A 23380-nucleotide genomic window follows, 5' to 3' on the forward strand; every position below is an offset into this window, starting at 1 on the left:
AGAGAAAGAAAGGAAAGAGAGGGGAAGGGAGGCCACTGAGAGACCTTCTCAAATAAATAAATAAATAAATAAATAAATAAATAAAGTGGATGGCCACTGGGGAACAACACCGAGGTTGACCTCTGGCCACATGTATATGTGTACATAAATGTTTTCACATGCACACACCAAAATAAGCAGAACAAAACCAGCATTTATGGTAGAAGTAATGTTTTATGTATATATCATAAAACCCTAAAGAATGCTAACTGGCCAGTAAATAGACTTTTTAAATGTTTTATTGGCATGTATTAGTTATACATGATGATTAGTTTCATTGTGACTTTTTTATGTGTTAATATAATGTGTTTTCTTCATATTTATCACTCATCACCCTTTCCCTCTCCTCTCCCACTGATCCTTTCCTCTCCTACTTTCATACTGCTTTTTCAAAGATTTACTTACTTTATCTGTATGTTTATGGGTGTGTGTGCTTGGATAATATATATAATATGTACATGCACACACATATACAATACACACACACCATGTATGTGCAGATGCAAGAGAAGAGGGCATTAGTTCTCCTTGAACTGGAGTGACAGGCAGTTGTGAGCTCTCCAGTGTAAGTGCTGAACCCTTGGGACCTCTGGAGGAGCAGCAAGTCCTCTTTACTGCTGAACCATCTCTCCAGCTGCCGTATCTTCCTTTGTCTTTGGGGTTGCTTACTGAGGAATGGGCAGTTTACCAATGACTATGGGACTGAAAACAAGTGTTACTCTCCCCGCAACTAGCAGCTGCCTGTAGACCCTCACATGGGCAGGTCCTCGTGAGCGCCTCCTCTCGCTTTTTTATTTTCAGCATGTTTGTTTTTGTATGTGCCTGGTGCTGACAGAAGTCAAAAGAGGGCATGAGATTCCCTGGCACTGGAGTCACAGACAATTGTCAGCTACCATGTGGGTGTTTGGAGTGATCTCAGGTCCTCCACAAGTGTTCTAACTGCTGAGCCATCTCTCCAGTGCCCTTCAGATATTTTAAGTATTTAAATCTTGGGAAGCTGGGCACTGTTGTGGCACACTCCTGAAGCAGGGGCATCATGAGTTTGAGGCCAACCTGGAGTTACATAACGAGACCTAATTCTACGTAATAGTGTAAGAAGTTGAATACTCTACTTAAACTTTACTAAATTAGTTGTATATCTTCTAATGTTAGAAAAACATTGATTCGCCGGGTGGTGGTGGCGCATGCCTTTAATCCCAGCACTTGGGAGGCAGAGGCAGGCGGATTTCTGAGTTCCAGGACAGCCAGGGCTACATAGAGAAACCCTGTCTCGAAAAACCAAAAAAAAAAAGAAAGAAAAAGAAAAACATTGATTCAATTAATTGTCTAGGCATCTGATAATGTCCCTGGGTTTATAACATGGTATAATTTTATTGTATACCACAGCCTTATTTTGGAAAACTTACCATGTGACTATCTATCAACAGAAATCATTGGAAGGGAAACATCAACGTAGTGTATGGTCTAATCCCAGCTACACAGGTCACTGGTGGGATGATGGTATGTCTGTTCAGGAGCAACCTAAGCAACTTAACAAAACCCCACAGGGAAAGAATATTTATAATAGTTTCAACTCTCTTGTGGTGCTTTTAGCATGAAACCCAAACCCCACCTGTAGTAATTACATAGTAAGCAAGTTAGTACAGCTACTTCCTTCTTGAGTCTCTTCATCCCCCAGAGGAAGTAACAGCAAATCTGACCAGAATCTTTTACAGTGCTGTCATTATCTGTGTGAACTCACAGTCTGTTAATAATGACAAGTAAATTGTAGCTTTATAGGAAATGTCTGTTAGGTCACTTACTAATGAACTTTAAGCAGTTCTTATCAATGAAACCCTTTGAGCCTTAAGCTGTAGAATACACATTTATAGTCACCATTTCTAAGATAAGTTCCTTCCCTAGTGTTCATGTAGAGGAGCAGTACTCTGTTCCACCCCCTGCTGTTACTGATATTAGCAGCAATTAAAATTTTAACTACTAATGCCTCATTACTTCCTTTCAAACTGCTCATTTTTCATTTTTTAAAGCTTTAGGACTGTTGTACAGCTGTTGGCTCAGGGCAGAAGGTACCTAATACAGACTACAGAACAAAAAGTCATACATAAGTGAGGGCAGACTAGTATGAGATCTTAAACAACAAACAGGTAAAGAAGACATGAGGACAGCCTGAATGGCAGCAAAAATACATAAACAGTGTGAAGAGTTTTAATTTTTTTGAGATCCTATTTTTGCTGAATAAATATCTGCCTTTTGCTTCCTAAAAGAAAGTAAATTAGTAAATTGTTTCTAATTCCAAATTAAATACTTTGGGTCAATGAATCAGAAGCTTTATTTTTGTCTTTGTGTGCTTACTTGTTCTTAGCATGTGAGTCTCCTTTAAAAAGATAGTTTGGGGGCTAGAGAGATGGATCAGTGGTGAACATCACTGGCTACTCTTCCAAAAGACCTAGATTCAGTTTTCAGGATCCATATAGTGACTCACAATCATTTGTAACTTCAGTTCCAGAATATCTAATTCCTTCTTCTGACCTTCGTAGGTACATGGTACACATACATACATGTGGGCAAACATTCATACATATAAAACAAATCTACAGATATTTTTTTTTGTTTTGTTTTTCCAAAGGGGAGGGGGTTTATTCAGGGCAGAGGGCAAAGGTGGGGAGAGAAACAGGAGAAGATGGTGGAGAAAGAGGAGAGAGGAGAGAAGTGGAGGCCGGCCATGACCACATGAAGAGAAGGGGAAGGGAAGGGGGGAAGGGTGAGGGGACAGAGAGAAGCTAGAGGCAAGAGAGTAAGAGAGTAAGAGCAAATATTTTTAATAAGTAAAATATTTTTTTTAAATTAAAGAAAACTACTTTTGCTCATTCATTTGATATGAAAGCATATTCCAGCCACTGTTTGTCTTAGTAAATCTCTGGTTAGTCAGATACGGTGTTTCGTGCGTATAATCTCAGCACTTGAAGAATTGTTATGAATTCCATACCAGTCAGGGTTACCAGAATAAGACCCTGGTCTCAAAAAAATGGAAGAGAAGGAAGAACATCGAAAGAAGAAAAAGCAAGTCTCACGGACATTAATCTTGAGAGTAGTAAGCTACCTACCTATTTAAGGAAATGACATTGTCTTGGTTCCTCATGGGAAGACTTTTATCTGCTTAGTTATTTAATCAATGAAATTATGACTATTTGCTCAATATCTTTTAACTTTCTGAATCTGATCTGCTTAGTGGCTGCTGAAATCACATTAGTGTGGAACATGAAAGGTGATTCCCAGCTCTTGGTTGGCTCCCTCTCTACTCTTGGTCAGTACAGGTTTTCTTTCAACTGATGTTTTGGTTCATTAGTGGAAATGAATGCCGTCACAGTACTATTTCTCGGTGCTCTGCAGCAGTTGTTGATGTCAAGTTCCATACAGAAACCCTGCAGGAACACTAATGTGCTGGATTTTGTTGTTGCTTTCTGTTGCTTTACCTCTCCTTCCATATCTCGCTGTCATGCTTCCTAATGCCTAAGCAGACTGCATCATCAGAGCGCCGAGGAGAGTGGGAAATCCAGCCCAGCCGGCAGACCAATACCTCATACCTGACGTCTCACTTGGCTGCAGACCGCCATGGGGGCTCAGTACAGGTACCTACTATCTTCCCTGACCTTCTTAGCCTGACTAGTAGAATGTTGGCTTGCTCTTGCAGTTCGGGTTCCTTTCAGATGAATGATTACAGCAGGGGTGAGTTGCTTCTGTTTAACTGATTATCTCTATGTAGACCTTGGTAAAAACCATTTTGGGGGATAATTGCTGCTTTTTTGTCATTGACTTAAAAGCATATATGTGATTTCTGCATTGAATTAACCTGCCCTACAATCTTGGTCTACTACTCATTATCTGCAGAATACCGTCAAGGTAAAAGCGTGTCAGTATCTAAATTGTAAAGTCCTGGAGCCTTCTAGTACTAGAGATATGCATGTGTAACTCATCTGATGATGACAGATTGTTTAGCACCTAATAGCCTGGGAATATTGATTGCAGGGATTTCCTGAGTGGATAACAAAGAAGTTGAACTGTTTCCTTTTTTCTCTCTGGAATAAATTTGGTCTTGAAAATTATTTCTGTTTTTATTTAGGCTAGCCTTAATTTTTCTTCTCTTTATAGTACCAGAAACATGTTTGGTCTCATCAGTTTTCTTATATATAACTTTTAAAGTCATACCCAGAAAAAAATGCAACTGAATATTTTTCTCATACTGATGACCATAGAAATGAACTTCCTTTGTGTAAATAAATCTTAATAGGCCTGATCTTCTAGAATATGCTTTTATAAGAAAGAACTCATTGAAAGTCTTTTTATTCATAGGAAGTTAACACACATGTAGCCCTATAAAGTATTTAATAGAAACATGAAGGTAAAATGTGAATTGACACAGATTTGCTGTTATCTCTTCCTGAAGCAGTGGTAAAGGAGCATGGTGGCACAGGCAGGTTCGAGGCCAGCCTGGTCTGAACATTGTGTTCCAAGCCAAGACTACATAGAGAAATCTTGTCTCAAAAGAAAAAAAAAAAAAGATAGATAGAAAGCAAAAAGGTAAAATATTGTGTAGAGGTATAAGTCCATAGAAAGGTGAAGAAGCTGAGCAGTGAAGAAAGAAAGGTGAAGAAAACAGTAATAGCAACAAAACGTTGGAAGTTGAAAGACAGATTAAATAATAATTGATTAAATTTTAAAAATTGAATCTTAGTCTATTCACCCTGGCATTTCTCAAAAGCCTCAAGAATTGGCTTTTAAGTTGAGGAGTAAAAAAAAAAAAGCAGGGCATATGCTAAAAAAGGGTGGTTGAAGGGTTGGAGAGATGATTCAGTGGTTAAGAGCGCTGGCTGCTCTTCCAGAGGACCCAGGTTCAATTCCCAGCACTTACATGGTAGGAAGCTCACAACTGACTGTAACTCCAGTTCCAGAGGATCTGATGCTCTCATGAAAGACATACATGTAGGTAAACACCAATACATATAAAAATAAATAAATTAAGCAAACAACAAAAAAAAATTGGTTGAAAGTCTAAGAAGGAAGAGATCCTTCATGTTGTTTCTTCACCAGAGACCAAATCTTTATTTGGAGAGAGGAAGTAGGGGTCAGTCTATCCCATCTGATTCTATATTTGCTCCCACACCTACCTCCTACCCTCCCCAACAAGTCTCACCTTGTTTCAGGGGCAGCATCAGCATAACATCACCTGTGACAAACAAGTGGCTGATTTATTGTTTAGCTATGATACTTCACACCAGAAATGCTGAGTGGCTAATAGTGAAATAAAAAGCTCAGTGGCAGAGCTGGAGAGATGGCTCAGTAGTTATGAGTACTTGTTGCTTTTGCAAAGAACCCAGATTTGGTTCCCAGCACCCACATGGCAAGTCACAACTATCTGTAACTCCAGTTTTAGGATCTAACAGCCTCTTCTGCTTCCATAGGCATTAGGTATACACATGATGCGCAGACATACATCCAAGCTAAATGCCGATACACATAGAACTTTTTTTTTTTTAAAGAAAGAAATACAGGGAAAAATTGGTAGTTTTGTTTAAGTGTAATTTTGCTGATAGAAAAGCATGACAAAATAACATCAAATCAAAGAGAAAGCAGTAAAATAGTAACAGCATAAAATGAATTACTGAAAAGTGCAAAGATCTCTTATTGTAGAAAAGCAGATGTACTTCCCTCTTCAGAATTACCCAATGAACATTGTGTTGACAGGTTATGTATCAGTCGGTGCCATGGAGAAATTCCTAGGGAAGTTACATGATTTTATTTCTGAAAGTTCAGGATATTTTACTTATTATATTCAAAATGAAACTAGCTTTTCTGCTATTAAAAAATAAATTGAGGACAAGGTGTTTATTTGTTTTTGTTTTAAAGTTGGTCTCTAGACTAAGGGCTGTGAAGTGCCCTTGGAGGCAAGGTGTAGTGCTTAACAAGGAAGAGTGGGTATATGGTATCCTGACTGACTGACTGACTTATTTTTATTTTTCCATATATTGCTTTAGAAAGCAAATAGCCAGGCAAGAAGTAAATACACAGAGACACACACACACACTGGAAAATATAACCATCCAGAAAGAAAATTGAAGGGGACTAACACCATTATTCTCCCCAATCCAATGGCAGCCAACTCATCCTGAAATATCCCAAATTGTCAAGACCCTCCCAGTCTCACAGTGTCAATTGATATGCATCCTCTCATTTTAAAGTTTTTAATTAGGGCCTTGGAGAGATGGCTCAGCAGTTTAAACCATATACTACTCTTGCAGAGGACCTGAGTTCATTCAATTTCTAGTATATCAGGCAACTAACAAACTGCAGGGGATTTCACACTTTCTGGTCTTCCTGCATACCTGCACTCATATGCACATACCCATTGTCCTAGTTTGCTTCTTTGATAAACACCATGACCTGAAACTTGGGGGGAGAAAGGGGTTTATTTCTTTTTCATCTTAGTCTCTGAGGGAGGCAGGAACTAAAGCAGAGATCATGAAGAAAACTTGTGTACTGTCTGGCTTCCTCAGTCTGCTTTTTTATACAACACAGGATGACCTGCCCCCTGTGACCTGGGCCTTCCCATAGCAATCAGTCAAGTTGAGGCTCTCTTCCCAGATGATTCCTTGCTTGTGTCAAGATGACAAAAAATTAACTGGCATACTTATACTGGACAGATACACATACATACTTAAAAACATAAATCTTTGTAAAAGGTTTTTATTAGCATGAACCATATAGAATTTGCTTTATTGTGACATTTTTGTATATTATATAATGTATTCACCACCCATAACCCTCTCTTTTACTCTGCAGACCCCTTATTAACAACTACTCTAGTGTTCCTAGTCTTCGGGGTATCTGTATGTACGTGTATACCAGTGAATTTAATTATAACTGTTTACAGGAGCATGGGCAATCTACTGTTGCCTACAACACTGAAAGAAGTGTCTTTTCCCACACCAATCATTGTCTATTAATCCTCAATGATGGATGGAGACTTCTGCATCCACTACTTCTAATAGGAACAGATAATCAAGGGTTATCAGGCACCTGAAGAAAATTTTAATAAGAAAGGAACTGAAGCAAACTACAGCAGAAGTATTTTCAAAAGAACAAGCTTTGCCTGGCGGTGGTGGCACACACCTTTAATCTCAGCACTTGAAGGCAGAGCAGACAGAGTTTGAGGCTAGCCTGGTCTATAGAACAAGTTCCAGGACAGCCAGAGCTACGCAGAGAAACCCTATGGGGGTGGGGGTGGGGCAATATTTTAAAGAAAAAGAAATCAGAGCTGGAGAAGTGACTTGGTAGTTAAGAGCACTTTCTGCTACTCTGGAGGTCCTAGGTTCAAATCCCATCACCAACATGACAGCTCACAACTGTTTGTATCTCCAGTTCGAGAGGATATATTAGCTGGGCGGTGGTGGCGCACGCCTTTAATCCCAGCACTTGGGAGGCAGAGGCAGGCGGATTTCTGAGTTCGAGGCCAGCCTGGTCTACCGAGTGAGTTCCAAGACAGCCAGGGCTATACAGAGAAACCCTGTCTCGAAAAACCAAAAAAAAAAAAAAAAAAAAAGGATCTATTGACCTCGTCTGGCCTCCTCAGACTGAACATACGTAGTCCACATATGTAGATGCAGATGAAGTACTAATATCCATAAATAAAATACAAATTTTGGCAACAGAGCTCTTAGAAATTAAAACAAATAGAGGGCCGGGCAATGGTGGCTCACGCCTTTAGTCCCAGCACTTGGGAGGCAGAGGCAGGTGGATTTCTGAGTTCCAGGCCAGCCTGCTCTACAGAGTGAGTTCCAGGACAGCCAGGGTTACACAGAGAAACCCTGTCTCGAAAAAACAAAAACAAAAAAATAGAGGGGTGGGGGTTGGCTCACACCTTTAATCCCAGTACTTGGGAGACAGCAGCAGCCAGTGGATCTCTGAGTTCAAGGCCAGCCTGGTTTATAGAGCAAAAGCCAGGACAGCCAGGGGTAAAACCATGTCTTGAAAAACCAGAGAGACGAAAACAAAAAACAAAAAAAAAAAACCAGAGAGACGGGGGAAGAGGAGAAGAGATTGATTAAAACAATACCATTTAAAATTCAGTCAGATTGGAATTTAAAATTAAGAATGTAGGAGGGCTGGAGAGATGGCTCAGTGGTTAAAAGCATGGACTGCTCTTCCAAAGGTCCTAAGTTTAATTCCCAGCAACCACATGGTGGCTCACAATCATCTATGATGTGATGTGATGCCATCATCTGGTATTGTCTAAAGACAGCTACAGTGGTCTCACATACATAAAATAAATAAATAAATCTTAAGAAAAAGAAAGTAGAACAAAAAGAAATATATGAAAAAAATAATTGAAGAAAAGCTGAGGAACATTTAAGATCATGTTCCATGTTATACTAGTTCCAGAGAGAACAGAGAAACGAAATGATTTGCAGAAGTATTTCCTAGAGTCAAAGATCTGTTTACTGATCACAGAGACCATTGAGTACCAGAGTTAATGGATGATAGAACCACACCAAGGTTCATTCTCATGAGACTAGAACACTAAAGACAAAAGCAAAAGCTTCAAGCCTCCAGAAAGTCACAAAGAAAGAATCGGGAATTAATGTTGTGGATTCATTCAGATTTCTAAGTAAGACTAGAAGCCAGAAATCAGTGAAAAATATCTCCAAAAATCTGAGGAATTCTTTACTCAGCCAAACTACCAGTCATATGTGAATAGCAAAAAGATAATTTTTTTTTTTTTTTTGGTTTGGTTTTTCGAAACAGGGTTTCTCTGTGTAGTCCTGGCTGTCCTGGAACTCACTCTGTAGACCAGGCTAGCCTCGAACTCTCGAATTCAGAAATCCGCCTGCCTCTGCCTCCCAAGTGCTGGGATTAAAGGCGTGCGCCACCACCGCCCGGCAAAAAGATAATTTTTAAAACTCAGTATTCTTGGAGACAGCAAGATAGCTCAACAGTAGCTTGGGACCACCAAGCTTGATGGCTTGTTCTCAGAAAGAGAGAACTGACTCCTGAAAGTTGTCTTCAAAGTTCCACATATATGCAGTCCTACCCTCATAGAAAGTACACACATAACATATTTTTTAAGAAAGGAGGTACTTAGAAGGAAAGTAAGGCAACTGAGAAGATGAGTGTGGACTTCTAAAGACCGTTTCCATGACCCTGGTTTGTTGTTTTGTTTTATTTTGTTTTGTTTTGTTTTGTTTTGTTTTGTTTTAACCAACTTAAAATTTCTATGCTTCATGAACCTTTGGTATAAATCTACACTGGATGTATGTTATCAAGGTGTGTTAAAATAAGAAAGAAGCATATATTGGATCTAGGGATCAAGACATCCAACCCAACAAAGAAAGAGACTTGCCAGTAAAATGAAAAGTTAGGTGATTCCTTGGGTGAACCTGTTGCCTGTATAGAACCTTAGAGTCATGAGTTTGGGAGCTATGTCACCAAAATGATGAAAATCTAGGATACTATGATATGTCATAATATTTAAGTAAATGACAGACCTAGCTCAGTGTACTCTGCTTGTCTAGCATGCACACAATTTTGGGTTCACAAGTACTGCACAAAGTCACAAGCACTGCAATAAATAATGAGTGAGCAAATAAGACTTTGAGTAGAATTAATCATTCGCCACAAATATATAGTAATTAAGTTAGTATATAAAATTACTTTGTTTTTAATTTGTCTAAAGTTATGTTTTAGAAATTATGCATCTATATGTATATATATTACACATTAGGGTGTGCACAGAGGACAGAAAAGAGCTCAAGATCTCCTAGAACTCGAGTTACATGCAGCTGTGAACTACTTGATATGGGTGGGCGCTTGGGACTGAAATCAGGTCCTTAGGAGGAGCAGTAAGTGCTCTTTACTTCTGCGCTCTCTCTGCAGACAAACTTTTGGGTTTTTGAGACAGAAGTGTATACAGTCCTGGCTGGCCTTGAACTTATTATGAAGCCAAGACTATCTTTGACCTCCTAGTCTTCCTGCCTCCACATCTTACATAATGTAATTACAGACATATGCTACCACACTTGGCCAAGACTATGCATTCTAGTACAACAGATGCCCATGTGTTTTGTTTGTTTTGCTGGGTTTTTTGTTTGTTTGTTTGTTTAGCAGACAGGATTTCACTGTGTAGCTCTGGCTGTCCTGATCTCACTGTGTAGACCAGATTGTCCTGGAACACACAGAGATCTGCCTATCCACCACATCTACCTCCATGAGTGCTAGGATTAAAGGCATTCACCACAATGCCTGCCTTGGTTTTCCTCTCTTTTTTTCCCCCCAAGGCAGGACCTCTCTTTGTACTTCACACTAGCCTTCAGGTTGCAGTCATCTGACCACAGCCTTGAGCACTGGGACTGGGGAGGTGCACTACTGATGTCTGAATATATGTCTGCATTATTGCACTTTGCAGAGGTGTTTGGTGAAGTCATGTTGTGGTTAACCTGTATACTCTGCAACATCATCTGTCTTTGAAGGCAGATTGCCAAGATGAAGAACCTTTGTCTTATTTAAGTTTGGACATTCTGGTTCTAACCAACTTAGTGAGCAGAACACCCTGGTTCCCATCTTTCTTATATTTCCGGAGATCTTCTGCTTGTTCAGGCCTAAGTTCCAGAAGACAAAACACAAAAGTGTTCTTCCAAAAGATTACTTTGAAGTTGTTCAAATCAAACTATATTGACAATTTTTAGAAATCTCTACAACCAAATAAGGGCAGTGTGACTTAAGAATTAACAGCTGAGAGTGCTGGAGAGTTGGCTCAGTGGTTAAGAGCACTGGCTCAAACGACCCAGGTTCAGTTATCAGCACCCACATGGCAACTCAAAACTAACTGTATCTCCAGTTCCAGGGCATCTAAAACATCATATACACATACAAGCATGCAGAACAACAATATACATAAAATCAAAATAAATCATTTTTTAAAAAGAGCAGCTGAAGCATTAATAACTTTGGTACATAATATCTTTTCTCAGTGACTTTTTTTAGATTTATTTATTTTATTTTTATGTGAGTACACTGTAACTGTCTTCAGACAAACCAAAAGAGGATATCAGATCCCATAACAAATGGTTGTGAGCCACCCTGTGGTTGCTGGAAATAAAACTCAGAACCTCTGGAAGAGCAGTCAGTGCTCCTAACCAATGAGACATCTCTCTAGCACCCTCAGTGACATTTTGAAAAAATAGGAATTATTATTCAAATTTGTGAGACTTCTACAAGGGATATTACCAATAGTATGTGTGTGTATGTGTGTGTGAATATATTTGTGTATATATACATATATATTGAATATGTGTTTATATATTCATTTATATATGAATATATATACATATACGTATACATATACATATACATATATACATATACATATATACATATACATATACATATACATATATATATATATATATATATATATGAATAGTACATTTTCTTAGTTTTCCTCATAGATAATCTTACATGGTTTTGTATAACCGGCTAATATGTTTACAGCAAAATAAATGTGCATATACATAATATAGAAGTCTTATTTTTCAGTAAAGATTATACTAAAATTTCAGTGAAAAAAATTATAACTATGATATTGTTTAAAATATTAATAAATTGAGGCAAGGTATAGTGCCACTCACCTTTAATCTCAGCACTCAGGAGGCAGAGGCAGGTAGAGCTGTATATGTATGCCTGATTTATTTGCAATCATGTGCTTTCTGATACAGATAAAAATGTTGACTATAAAGTGAGATAATCTTTTCCTGAGAGTGCCCAAGGACATTGCTTGTAGGACCAGAAGCAATTCATAGGGAAGAGAAAGTATAGGACATGAAGTGCTGTTAGCAAGTGCCATAACCCAGAGTCACAGGTAATTCTCGGTAGTGACTCTTACTATTCATATTCTTTCATATTGAAGAGATAAGCAGATAGATATGCTAGATTAACTTTGAATCCCTCTTCAGCTAACACTGGCTACATACTTCAAATATTCCTGCCTCAGACACCTGAATGCTGGCATTATAGGTTTACTCTACTACACCTGGCTTTTAGCCAAGACATTTTACATGACATTTTATCCAGTTCATTAAGAATCAGTGATTCAAGCCGGGCGGTGGTGGCGCACGGCTTTAATCCCAGCACTTGGAAGGCAGGGGCAGGTGGATTTCTAAGTTCAAGGCCAGCCTGGTCTACCGAGTGAGTTCCAGGACAGCCAGGGCTCGAAAAACCAAAAAAAAAAAAAAAAGAATCAGTGATTCAGGGCTTCCTAGAACACACACAACCTTTGGTTTAGTCCCCAGTGCTACAGAAATTAAGTAAACAAACAACATATTTTTTAAAGATTTATTTATTTAATATATATAAGTCACTGTCTTCACACACAACAGAAGAGGGCATCAGATCCCATTACAAATAGTCATAAGCCACCATGTGATTGCTGGGAATTAAATTCAGGACCTCTGGAAGAGCAGTTAGTGCTCTTAACTGCTGAGCCATGTTTCCAGTCCCTACAAGCAAATATTTTAAGATGACTGCCTTCTTTTTTTTTATTACTTTTTTTTTTTTTTTGGTTTGGTTTTTCGAGACAGGATTTTTCTGTGTAGCCTTGGCTGTCTTGGAACTCACTCTGTAGACCAGGCTAGCCTCAAACTCTCAAACTCAGAGATCCGCCTGCCTCTGCCTCCCAAGTGCTGGGATTAAAGGCGTGTGCCACCACTGCCCGACTAGATGACTGCTTTCATAGGGTGAGCCAGTTACCAATGTTAACAGTAGTGTATGCTAGAAAATGTGTCCACAGGAATCGCAGCAGAACTGAGGAAATCTACAGAATGTGGTTCTCAATCAAGTTAACCTTCTCTGCCTTTTTTTATTTGCTTAGCTTCCTCCAACTTCTATTTTGAAAATTTCAAGTCTACAGAAAAGTCGGGAATATCCTTAACCAAGATTAACAATTTGTTAAAGTTCTGCCACATTTACTTTAATTTTCTGTCTGTGCTTGTATGTGTGTGTATGTCTGAGTGTGTATGTATTTGCTTTCCAGACCTTTTGAAAGTTAAGACAGTATATTTTAGCTCCATACACTTCCACCTACATCTCCTCAGAACAAAGACATTCTTTCATGTAAGCAATGACAACCTTGCCTTCTCCAAGAAAATAATCTCGTAATACCTAACAACCCAAATTCCAGTTAAAATTTTATAGTAGTCTATAGAATGTAACCAAGATTCCTGCATTCCATTGGTTGTTTTACCTCTTCCATCTCTTTCAGTCCTTTCATCTCTCTCTGTTTTGTTTGTTTATTTTGGTTGTTTTGTCAATCTTACTCTGTAGCCTAGGCTAACCCACGTCTCGCTGTTTAACCCAAGCTAGCCTCCAACTCATGGCGATCCTCTTGTTTTAGCCTCCTGAGTCCTAGTAATATTAGGTGTTTACCACCCTGCCTAATTCCATAGTTTCCTTGTTTCCCCTGCATGAATGTAAGGGCACCGCATGTGTGCCTGGTGCTCTCAGAGGTTAGAAGGCATCAAATGCCCTGGAACTGGAGTTATGGATAGCTGTGTGCTCACTATAGACACTAGGAACTGAACCTAAATCATCTGCAAATGCGCTTAGTACTGAGTCATCTCTCCATCCCTTTAATCCCTCTAAATCAGTATCAGTCTCCAGGAACTTTTTAAGGTCTTTTTAATATGGTCTTTTTTGAAGAGTCCAAGTCAGCTGTCTTATACAATTCTGGGTTTGTCCAATTTTTGAAATTGTGACTAGATTCAGAAGGCACCTGTATTCAGCGTGAGGAAAATTCTGTGTTGTATCCATAAGGTTAGGCTGTCCACTAATCAGAGATAATAAATTTGATCACTAGCAGAAATTTGAGTCTTCCTCGGGTAAGTCCAATTTTAATGTAGGCTTCTTTTTTTCCCCATTAACCATATATCATTATTGTAATTTTCTCAGTCATGTCTTATTAATGAGAAAAAAGTTGGACATGATGTTCTAGACCTGTCATAACCTACCTCTGTGGAGATTGAGTCAGGTGCAGTGTGAGAAATTTATATAATACCATAAGTTTATATAGTTTAGGCTATATAGTGGGCACCAGGCAAGTCTACAGCATGAGATCCTTGTCTCAAAAATAGTAGCTAGATTCACTTAGTCTGCTCCCAGAGTAATGGACATTTCCTTCCACTTTCCTTTTTAGGATAATTTAGGAAATCTTGGAAGATTAGCTGCTAGTAAAAAATCACCTGGCTTGAGGCAAATAAGAGTATCAGGTGAACATTTTTGAACCATTAATATGCCTCGTGGCTCTGGGCTGAATACTTACTGTGGTTTATCTTACATGGTTAGCCTAATAGGATAAGCATTACTGTTACCCCGTTTCACAAATTAGAAAACTGAGGTATAGAAAGATCAAAGATCTTGCCTGAGCATCCATTGCCAGTAGAGCTAGAGTCCAAACCCATGGCTGCCTGATTTTAGAACATGGTTTTACTTCCTTTTTTTTTTTTTTTGTTTTTTACTTCCTCCAGTTTTTATAAAGGTATCATATCCAGTTCTGTCCCATCCATTACTTTATAAGCTTTACACTAGTCTGTAAGAACAGTCTCAAATAGATGCAGTTACTTACCCAATAGCATAAGCTGTCTGAACCATTTATCCTATTTTGTGGTTCTCTCCCATGTTTCAGCCAAGATCTTTAACAGCAGAGTGGTTTGTGCTGGGTCCCTTTTCCCACTCTCCAGCACCCACATAAGCAGGAATCATGTGCTGGAAATGAAAGCAGGTGACAGAAGCAGCTGCACAACGAGACAAGCCTGATCGGGTCCACACTAACCAGATGACAGGAGTGGGAGAGAGCCTTCATTGACAGTTCGGGGACGATCAGTGAGCAGTGGGATGACAGTGAACCTGAAATAAAGGCCATTGAAATAAGACTTGCTTTCCAAGGGAAGTTTGTCCTTACTGTCCCCCCTCACCAGAGGGGTGTAGCAGTCTTGTTTGAGTAACTTCAAACCAGTGCTGAAAGCCTTGAAGAAATTTCTCAAAGAAAGTGTGATTATTTATGGTTTCTAGTGCCCACTCTTGGTTTCCTTTTGAGAATATTTAAAGCCATTATTACCTAAACTATATAATTATATAGTATAACAAACAGAGTAGTAGAATTTACCCATCATGATCAAGAAGGCAGAATGAGTTAATCTTTAGAAGTTAGCTACACACTTATTTTTTCATACAGAGCTATATACAGTTTTGAAAAATGAAAGAATCTGTGGACAGACAGAAGCCATACATGCATACAGACCCTAACTTAACCCTTGGTTAAGTCATTTTGTAGAGTTTTTATCCATTAAAAAAAGAGTAATTAGTACTGGGGATAGCAAGATGGCCCGGTCTACCGACTGCACACCCAGCCTGATGTCCTGAGTTCAACTGCCAGAAAACACACAGAAGGTGAGAGCCACCTCCCCCAGGCAGTCCTCCAACCTCCACATGCACACTGTGGCACTTGAGACTGCCCCACTTACGTATACATCAGTATGACTTGCTTTGTTGTAAGTAATTGAGCCAGAGAGATAGGTCAGTTGATAAAGTTCTTGCTGGCAACATGGGGACCTCAGTTGGAGCCCTAGAACCTGTGGATGTTTGGTTTTTGTTTTGTTGTTGTTGTTGAGTTGGTTTTTTTTTGGTTTGGTTCTTGTTTTTGATTTTTTTTTTTTGGTTGTTTGTTTTATTATCCCCAAGACTACTAGTGGTAGCTTCCCTTGTAATCCCAGCACTGGAAAAGTGGAGACTTAAGTTTCACAGGCCAGCCTATCCTAATCAGCAACCTGCATGTCCCAGTGAAAGACCCTGACCAAAATAAAGGAGAAAGCTCCTGAAGAGTGAGACCAATATTCACCTTTGGCCTGCATGGGCACATGCACACACGAACACACACACACACACAAACACCACACACACACACAAATAATTGTGACATATTAAGTAAGAGGTTTGTAAGGATTGAATTTACACATACAGTATAGCATAGTGCTAGCCACAAAGTAAGCACTCGATATGAAGGTAACTGTCAATGACTGTATCATTGAGTTAAATGTTCTGACATGATATAGGTCTAGGAACCCTCTCTAAATCAGGACATTGTTCCCTTAACCCAAGTAAACACACATTCTACACCCTGCCTGGCTAGTACTTTGAGGTCTAATCTCTCTTAATCTACTCTGGTTGCAGCAAGAGCTTCATATGACCATGGTGTTTATTGAAGTCTGTCTCTGTTTCAGGTGGTTAGCTCAACCAATGGAGAGCTGAATGCTGATGACCCCACTGGAGCTCATTCCAATGCACCAATCACAGCGCATGCCGAAGTGGAGGTAGTGGAGGAAGCTAAGTACGTTCGTCTTTCAAAGGGGTTGTCTTGTCTTTAAAAGGGTTGTCTCCTCATGGGCTGGAAACTTCTGACTCCTCTTTGTGCTGCTCATCATGGACTGGATTCTTCACGCTTATGTCCATGGTTTTCTTCTTCTGACCATTTTATTTTTTGCATGGTGCATTAAGGTTGCTGCCACCCTTTTTAGCTCCTATTTCTCGGCAGAGAGTTACATTTTTTTTAGTCTGCTGAAGACAAAAGACATAGTGAACTAAAAGAATGATGCATTAAAAGCCACAATAGATAGTAGCCATGAGTTTCTTAGAGGCCTGGAGCTTCTTGCTTCCTATGGGTTACAGAGAAAAGAATGTTAAACTGTGGGTCATGGTGTATAGTATCACATTTCTAGTTGTTGCCTAACCATTCCAGATGGATGGTCCTGACTAAAGGGGTTTGGCAGACATTTTGCTGTCTTTCAGTCTGGGCTGAGAAAAACTAAGTACATCAAGCAAAACAACTGTGCTTGTAAATATAAGAATCTTGGGACAGCAAAGTATAACCCTAATTCCAAGGAAGCAAGGCAGTTCCTCACTTTCTTTTCAACTTCTCTGCACGTATATGTCCTGCTGTGCTCTCCCACTAGCCCTTGGTGCTTTATGCATGGTCTGTGTTTAAAATCTTGACATTCTGGGCTGGAAGGTGATGCTGACTCTGCTGTACAAACAGCATTTCTACCCCTTGGATTTTTTTCTCTATTCCAAACTCAGATCCAAGTTTAAACTCCAAGAAATATTATCAGGTAGGGAAAGCTAAAGAGAGATGAGTCAGTAACTCCTGCCAATCCTGACCTTTCTTTGAAGCTCTTGGAGAAAATTCAGTGTCCGAATGTTTTCTCTGGGGCAAGCAATATATTTCTAGTACAAATGAGGACATCTTGCACCTCTGGGCATCTGTCAGGGTCACCACACATTGTGGTCTTCTTCGAGATGTACTTTGCATGGTGTATTCCTGCCCATCTCTTTAGTGAGCTCACTAGGCCTTTGAAAGATCTTTTCCCACTTAGCAGGTTACAAAATCGAATAAGTATGACTTCAGCTCTATCTTGTTGATCCCTGGGAAGGTCACGCCAGCAGGAGACTATTTTTAGTAATTAAACATGGTCCTTTCTTCTCAGGGGCTTGGGAGATTTTAATGGTGCTTATAATTTTTTTCTGTCATTCTCAATAAATTACATGATATTCCCACTTTCTGAACCCTTGGCTGCACTTGGAATCACCTAGAATATGTTAGAAAATACAGATACCTCTGCATGACTGCAGATATTTGAGGCTAATTTATTAATACCTGGCCTGATAATGAAGATATTTAAAAGATCAGGGAGTTCTAATGTGTAGCCAAAATTGGAAACTACCGCATTCTGCATGCTCTGATCTTGAAAGAGCCACACCTTTTCCCACCCCACCCCACCCTATCCCTTTTTCACATTTGTACCTGTTCTTTTTAGAAGTTAGTATTGGGCCCTAAATAGATTTCTATTTTAGACCTTTTCATTTCATTTTGGGTAAATGTGTACACTGTGTATGTGAGTGTGGTGTTTGTGTCCAGTGTGAAAGATGGAGGTCACCCTTATAGAAAGAGCTCAACCTGTTGTGTTCTGTTCTGTCACATTCTAAACACTAGAATATTAGAGAGGTCAACGTCTTCCCGTTTAGCAGACAGGACCACTGTACTTAGGCCTTCTGAAAAATGTAGAAACTAAAAGAGAGTAGTTATCTTTGACCAAATGTCACTCAAACCCTGTGCTTGGGACGTTTTGTATACTGGTTCTGGTAGTGATCTCCTGAGTTACCAGTCCACCTTGCCTAGGGAATTGTCAGGGCTCAGCCATGTGTCTGTGGTATATGTATGTTGGTATGTATGGAGTAGGGACACAGTAGCCATATAGTCACTAGCTGATTTTAATGGAAAAGTGAAAGCTAGAGAGACCTGAGGTGTCCCAACAACCCCTCACTGCACAAGGCTATGGTGCCATTTGTTCCCGGAGACCGCTGATATGATAAGGAGGCTGTCGCCTATATTGGAGTTAAACTCAAGTACAAGGAAAGTATGAAATGTTTAGCTCCAAGCTTATGATTTTAAATTCCTTTTCCCAGCTTGTTTTGTGTAAAGACAGAACAAAACCACAAGATGATGGCTTTTGATCCATGTAAAAAAAAATAGTCACTTGACTTCCCCTTTCTTCTAGCCACAGGACACTTTTTTTGAAATGTGGTTGAAGCAATGGTGAGGGCAAATGATTTTTAGGTTGATTTTTTTTTAATCAATACTTTTGCTATATCTTGACAATTGTGGGCCCAATTTCTCCCGAGAATTAGTGTAATTAGAATTTAGGTCATTCTTTGGTGGTTATACCTAAGCAGTGTATTAACTCATCTAATAGGATAAAGTATCTCATAAACTTTTCCTCCCTCTAAGAAGACTTAAGTGCTAGTTTTACAGGAGGGAAGTTAGCTGGACATTGTGGGAGACCTGGTATGGGAACCATATGGTTCACAAGCCAGAGTCCTTTGCTCCTTCCCCTGCTGCCTTCCTGGAAGTTGCCCTGGAAAGCTCACCTGAGGCTTCCACCAGCTCTTTTTGTTTTGCATCCTCCTGAGATCCAGATCCCACATTGACGTTTCTGTCAGGCCTTCTGCCCCTCTCTTAAATGTGAAGTCCAAGTGGCTTGCTCCATCAGCTGGGGGAAACTAAACACAGACACATACTGCATGTGTGCATGGCTCACAGGGAGTCATTTCCCTCTCACCTGTGGACTAATACCTCTCTCTCTCTCTCTCTCTGTCTCTCTCTCTCCCCCCCCCCCTTTCTCTCTCTCCCTATGTTTTTCTCTTTATATACTCTGTAGCTGCCTGAAAATGCTCAACCTGTGGTGAGTCCCTCTCTCCAGTCCACATGAAAGGGGAGTGGACCAGACTAGACTGGGATTGGCAAAGCCTTAGAAATACTGAATGGATCCATGTACTTTCTTACCCCTTAACCACCCAGACTAGGGAAGTTAGGTCACAAGGTGGGATGGGGCAAGCCTTGAACCCAGAGATCAATCCTTTCCTTCTTTTCTTTCAAACCCACCTCATTTATCACTGCACTCTCTTACCAAAAACAATGTCTCACAATATCCAAACTTAACTTTTTTTTTTTTTAAGTTGAATGAACTTCTTTCTAAATTTTTGTCCCCAAGTTATGACTAGAACTATCAGGAGGGACCAAGGTTAGGAAGATAAGATTTTAGATGTTTTAATAACCGTAAAACAATGTTATCAGGTAATTAGTTTCACCTTTAGCAACTTGTTTTGTAACACGGAAATAGACTGGAGGAATCCCTAAGTTTGAGTTTCTTACTGATTTTGGTTAGTTTTTTCATCTATAATAAGAGTCTCTAAAAAGGAGAACTCCTTGAGGGAAAGATCTACATTTTGTTGTTGATTGAACATTTCTGGGGGTGTTTGTTTGTTTGTTTGTTTGTTTTGTTTTGTTGCCTTTATACCTTTATGCTTTTGTGAGAGGATAATAGGTCAAGGACTGACAGAAATATGGAAGCCTGTCTTTTCTTCCAGAAAAGGCTTTTTTAATATAAATGTAGGAAATATGGGATGTGGAAGGAAATCCCTGAAGGATTCATGCTTGTGACTTTTGTAACGCTTCCACACACTCTGTACATGTAAGATCATAGTCTATTCTGTGATAATAGCCTACTGGATTCTGACTACTTCATTTTGAAAAATTATTTTCAGTGTCTGGATTGGGCCCTGGTCTCTAAACCCCAACTATCTAAGTCAAATTGTCCACAGGGGTTTACCTAAGAACAGATATGTTGTTGATGATAAGAGCTGGTTTTTAGGGAAATAGTACTGATAGTGTTAGAGTTTCAAAGAGGACATTGGGCCTATTCATGTGTCTGTGTAATCTAATGTTGTCATGGTCTTTTTTTTTTTTTTTCCCTGTGAGGTGTCAGATACATGATCCCAATTGCAAATACTTTAGGTTCTACTATGTTCATCCAATCTTGTACATAGAAATCAGAGACTGGGGATGGCAGGGAAGGACAGGGCAAGTGAAGCAGAGGCCCTATCCAAAGGGCTTAGGTTATACCCAGCTGCAAAGTGAGTCATACACATGGGAAAAGATAAAGACTTCTATAGAAGGCTGAGCTAGTGAGGAGTCACTGTGAGTTCTCAAGGAAGACTTCCAGACACAGTAGGGCTTTGAACCAATTTTAGAGCATAAGAGGAAAAAAAAGTATGGTAAAGAAGAGAAACTGCAAGGGGGCAGCTTAAAGGAAAGTGCTGAGATACACAGCACAATGGCTCAGGGCAGAGACCTGTGGGAAGAGTGTAACAGCTTGTGAGTAAAAGCCTAGATCAGTTTTGATTCTAACTTGTTAAGAATTTCTGGTCACTCAAAGGAGCAACTAGAAGGAAACCTAAGACACAAAGAGAATTGGTCATTTGTCCGTATTCTGTTCTGAGTGACTCTATGTAGAGTTACTCAGTAGACTTGGCCTCCAGTCGAGAGCCTTTTGCTAGTGGTCACCACAGAAACCAAGCCTTCAAGAACAGATTGTGGGGTTCGCTCCTCATTGGTAGAATTAAAAGCTTCTACTTCAGCTGAAGCTGTATAGGGCTCTAAATGCAAAATATGGCTGACTCTGGATGATAACTTCAGCTTATTATGTGAACTCTGGTAATTGAGCAGAAGCACGTGCTAATTCCTCGAATTGCCCTGTAGGAAGTAAAAAAGAATTCACTGGATGCCAGGCGGTGGTGGCACACGCCTTTAATCCCAGCACTTGGGAGGCAGAGGCAGGTGGATTTCTGAGTTCGAGGCCAGCCTGGTCTACAGAGTGAGTTCCAGGACAGCCAGGGCTACACAGAGAAACCCTGTCTCGAAAAACCAAAAAAAAAAAAAAAAAGAAAGAAAAAGAAAACCTACTAAAAATCATAGTCGAAAGAAAACAGGTAGACTGTTGAAATACTGATTCTTCATGAAATTTGACTTGTCCACTTAAATACTAAATTCTGGACATTCAAGTTGGCAGATTCAAGTCCCAGTTTCTGGGACTAGAGAGATGGCTTGATGGTTAAGGTCACTTCCAGAGCAAACAGTTTCATTTCTCAGCACCCACCTGGTACTCACAACCATCTATAACTCCAGTTCTAACGGTTGAATGCATTATTCTGACCAGGCACACACACACATGGTGCATAGACATACATGTAGACAAAATACCCATACACATAAAATAAATAAAAAAATTTAAAAACAAATGTTCATTTCTAATGCATATGTATAAATAAATGTTTTTCTTGAATTCTTCCTCTGTTTTCATTAAGGATTATGTTAAGCAATCAAAAGTTGGTTTGGGGTTTTTTTTTTGGGGGGGGGGGTCGAGACAGGGTTTCTCTGTGCTCCACCACTGCCCAGCAAAAGTTTTTATTTAAAATAACTTATTCGGTTTCTAGATGTATATGACACTTTTGTTCACACTAACTAATGACATTTACTAATGTCATTGATACACAGGTCTGGTTGGGACAGACACACACATATACACACAATCTGTCTGTCTATTGAGACAAAGTCTCCTATATACAGCCCAGGTTGGCTTCAAACTTGATATGTAGCCAAGAATGACTCTTAACTTATAACCCTTCTTCTAGCTGTCAAGCACTGAAATTACAGAAAAACATAACCATGACCAAATTTTGAAGAAAATATTTTAAAACTCTCTTAAGAACCTCCTGTCTCAAATTGTATGAAATTACAGTTAAAGGTCACATTGCTATCTATTTAAATGTTTATTTTTCTGCATTCTGAAAAACTTTCTCCCTCTAGGTAGGCTCCTATAAATCTTAGCACTCTGGGAAGCTGAGGCCAGAGGATTGCACACTTGAAGCCAGCGTTGGCTACATAATAATGAGTTCTTGTCTCAAAAGATAATTTCAAGAAAAAACTTTATCCAAATATCTAGTGATGAAAATCTTAGAAACACCATAAGAAAACATAGTAACACAGGGGTCTGAAGGGAGAGTGATCAGCTGCAGGGGAATGTAGGAATGTTGGAAGAGAGCAGTAGTGCCTTTCTATAAGAATATCCCTTTCACTAAAACCTGGGAAGCAGGGCTGGACTGACGGCTCAGCAGTTAAGAGCACTGGCTACTCTTCCAGAGCATGCAGCTCCATTTTCCAGCACCCACATAGCAGCTCATGACTCTCTGTAAGTCTGCTCCTACAAGTCTGATGTCCTCTTCCAGCTTCCGTGGCACCAGGCATCATGTGATACAGAGACATATATGCAGGCTAACACATTCACCCACAAAAAATAATAGAAGTAACTTTAAACAGCTCTGGAAGGATTAGGTAAGAGACTTAGATAGTTTTCTCAGAAAACATTTTCTTTCAAGGATCAAGCATCTGAGCTTTACTTACAACTTTTTTTCCTTCCAATGTCTGGCATCGTTGACTCATCCTCTGCCTTCTGCCCACCCTTCTCATTTCGCATTTATCATTTCTGGACCGAACATACCTTTTGTATCAATCTTGCAATGGCCCTGAATGCCTCTTCTCCAGTGCCTGTATGACAGCTACACTTCCTAGTGCAAAGGCTGGAGTGAGGAAGGCATCCTCAGAGTTAGGGTGAGACAGCACACCACTCCTCTACAGGCTGTTCCCCCATCACACGGCACTTGCAGGGCCTCAGCCTCTACCTTAAACACACCAGTGGCTAACCTCGTCTGGAACAGGGGCAGTCTTGGGAAACTAACTGGGGACTAATTTCCTGTGACTAGAGTTTCCAGAGGATTAGCTTCTGGGCATCAGGCATTTGTCCCCTTTGGATGATTGGCACGTGTGCCTGTGTCAGGAGGTAAAAGTTCACCC

The 23380-nt window shown here is 39.8% G+C and overlaps 1 protein-coding gene across 3 annotated transcripts in view; it reads left to right on the forward strand.

Moving 5' to 3' along the window:
* Csnk1g1 (casein kinase 1 gamma 1) overlaps nt 1-23380 on the forward strand; it is a 140192-nt gene that overhangs the window by 111226 nt on the left and 5586 nt on the right. For 2 of the 3 annotated variants that reach the window (XM_028752330.1, XM_028752331.1), the window contains exons 12-13: nt 3558-3668; nt 16359-16465. In XM_028752330.1, the coding sequence (XP_028608163.1) occupies nt 3558-3668; nt 16359-16465 (218 nt within the window). The remainder of the gene's footprint in view (nt 1-3557; nt 3669-16358; nt 16466-23380) is intronic. The other variant, XM_028752332.1, reaches the window with a different exon arrangement.

Source organism: Grammomys surdaster, unplaced genomic scaffold (assembly GCF_004785775.1).
Source record: "Grammomys surdaster isolate TR1022 unplaced genomic scaffold, NIH_TR_1.0 125896, whole genome shotgun sequence".
Lineage (NCBI taxonomy): Eukaryota > Metazoa > Chordata > Mammalia > Rodentia > Muridae > Grammomys > Grammomys surdaster.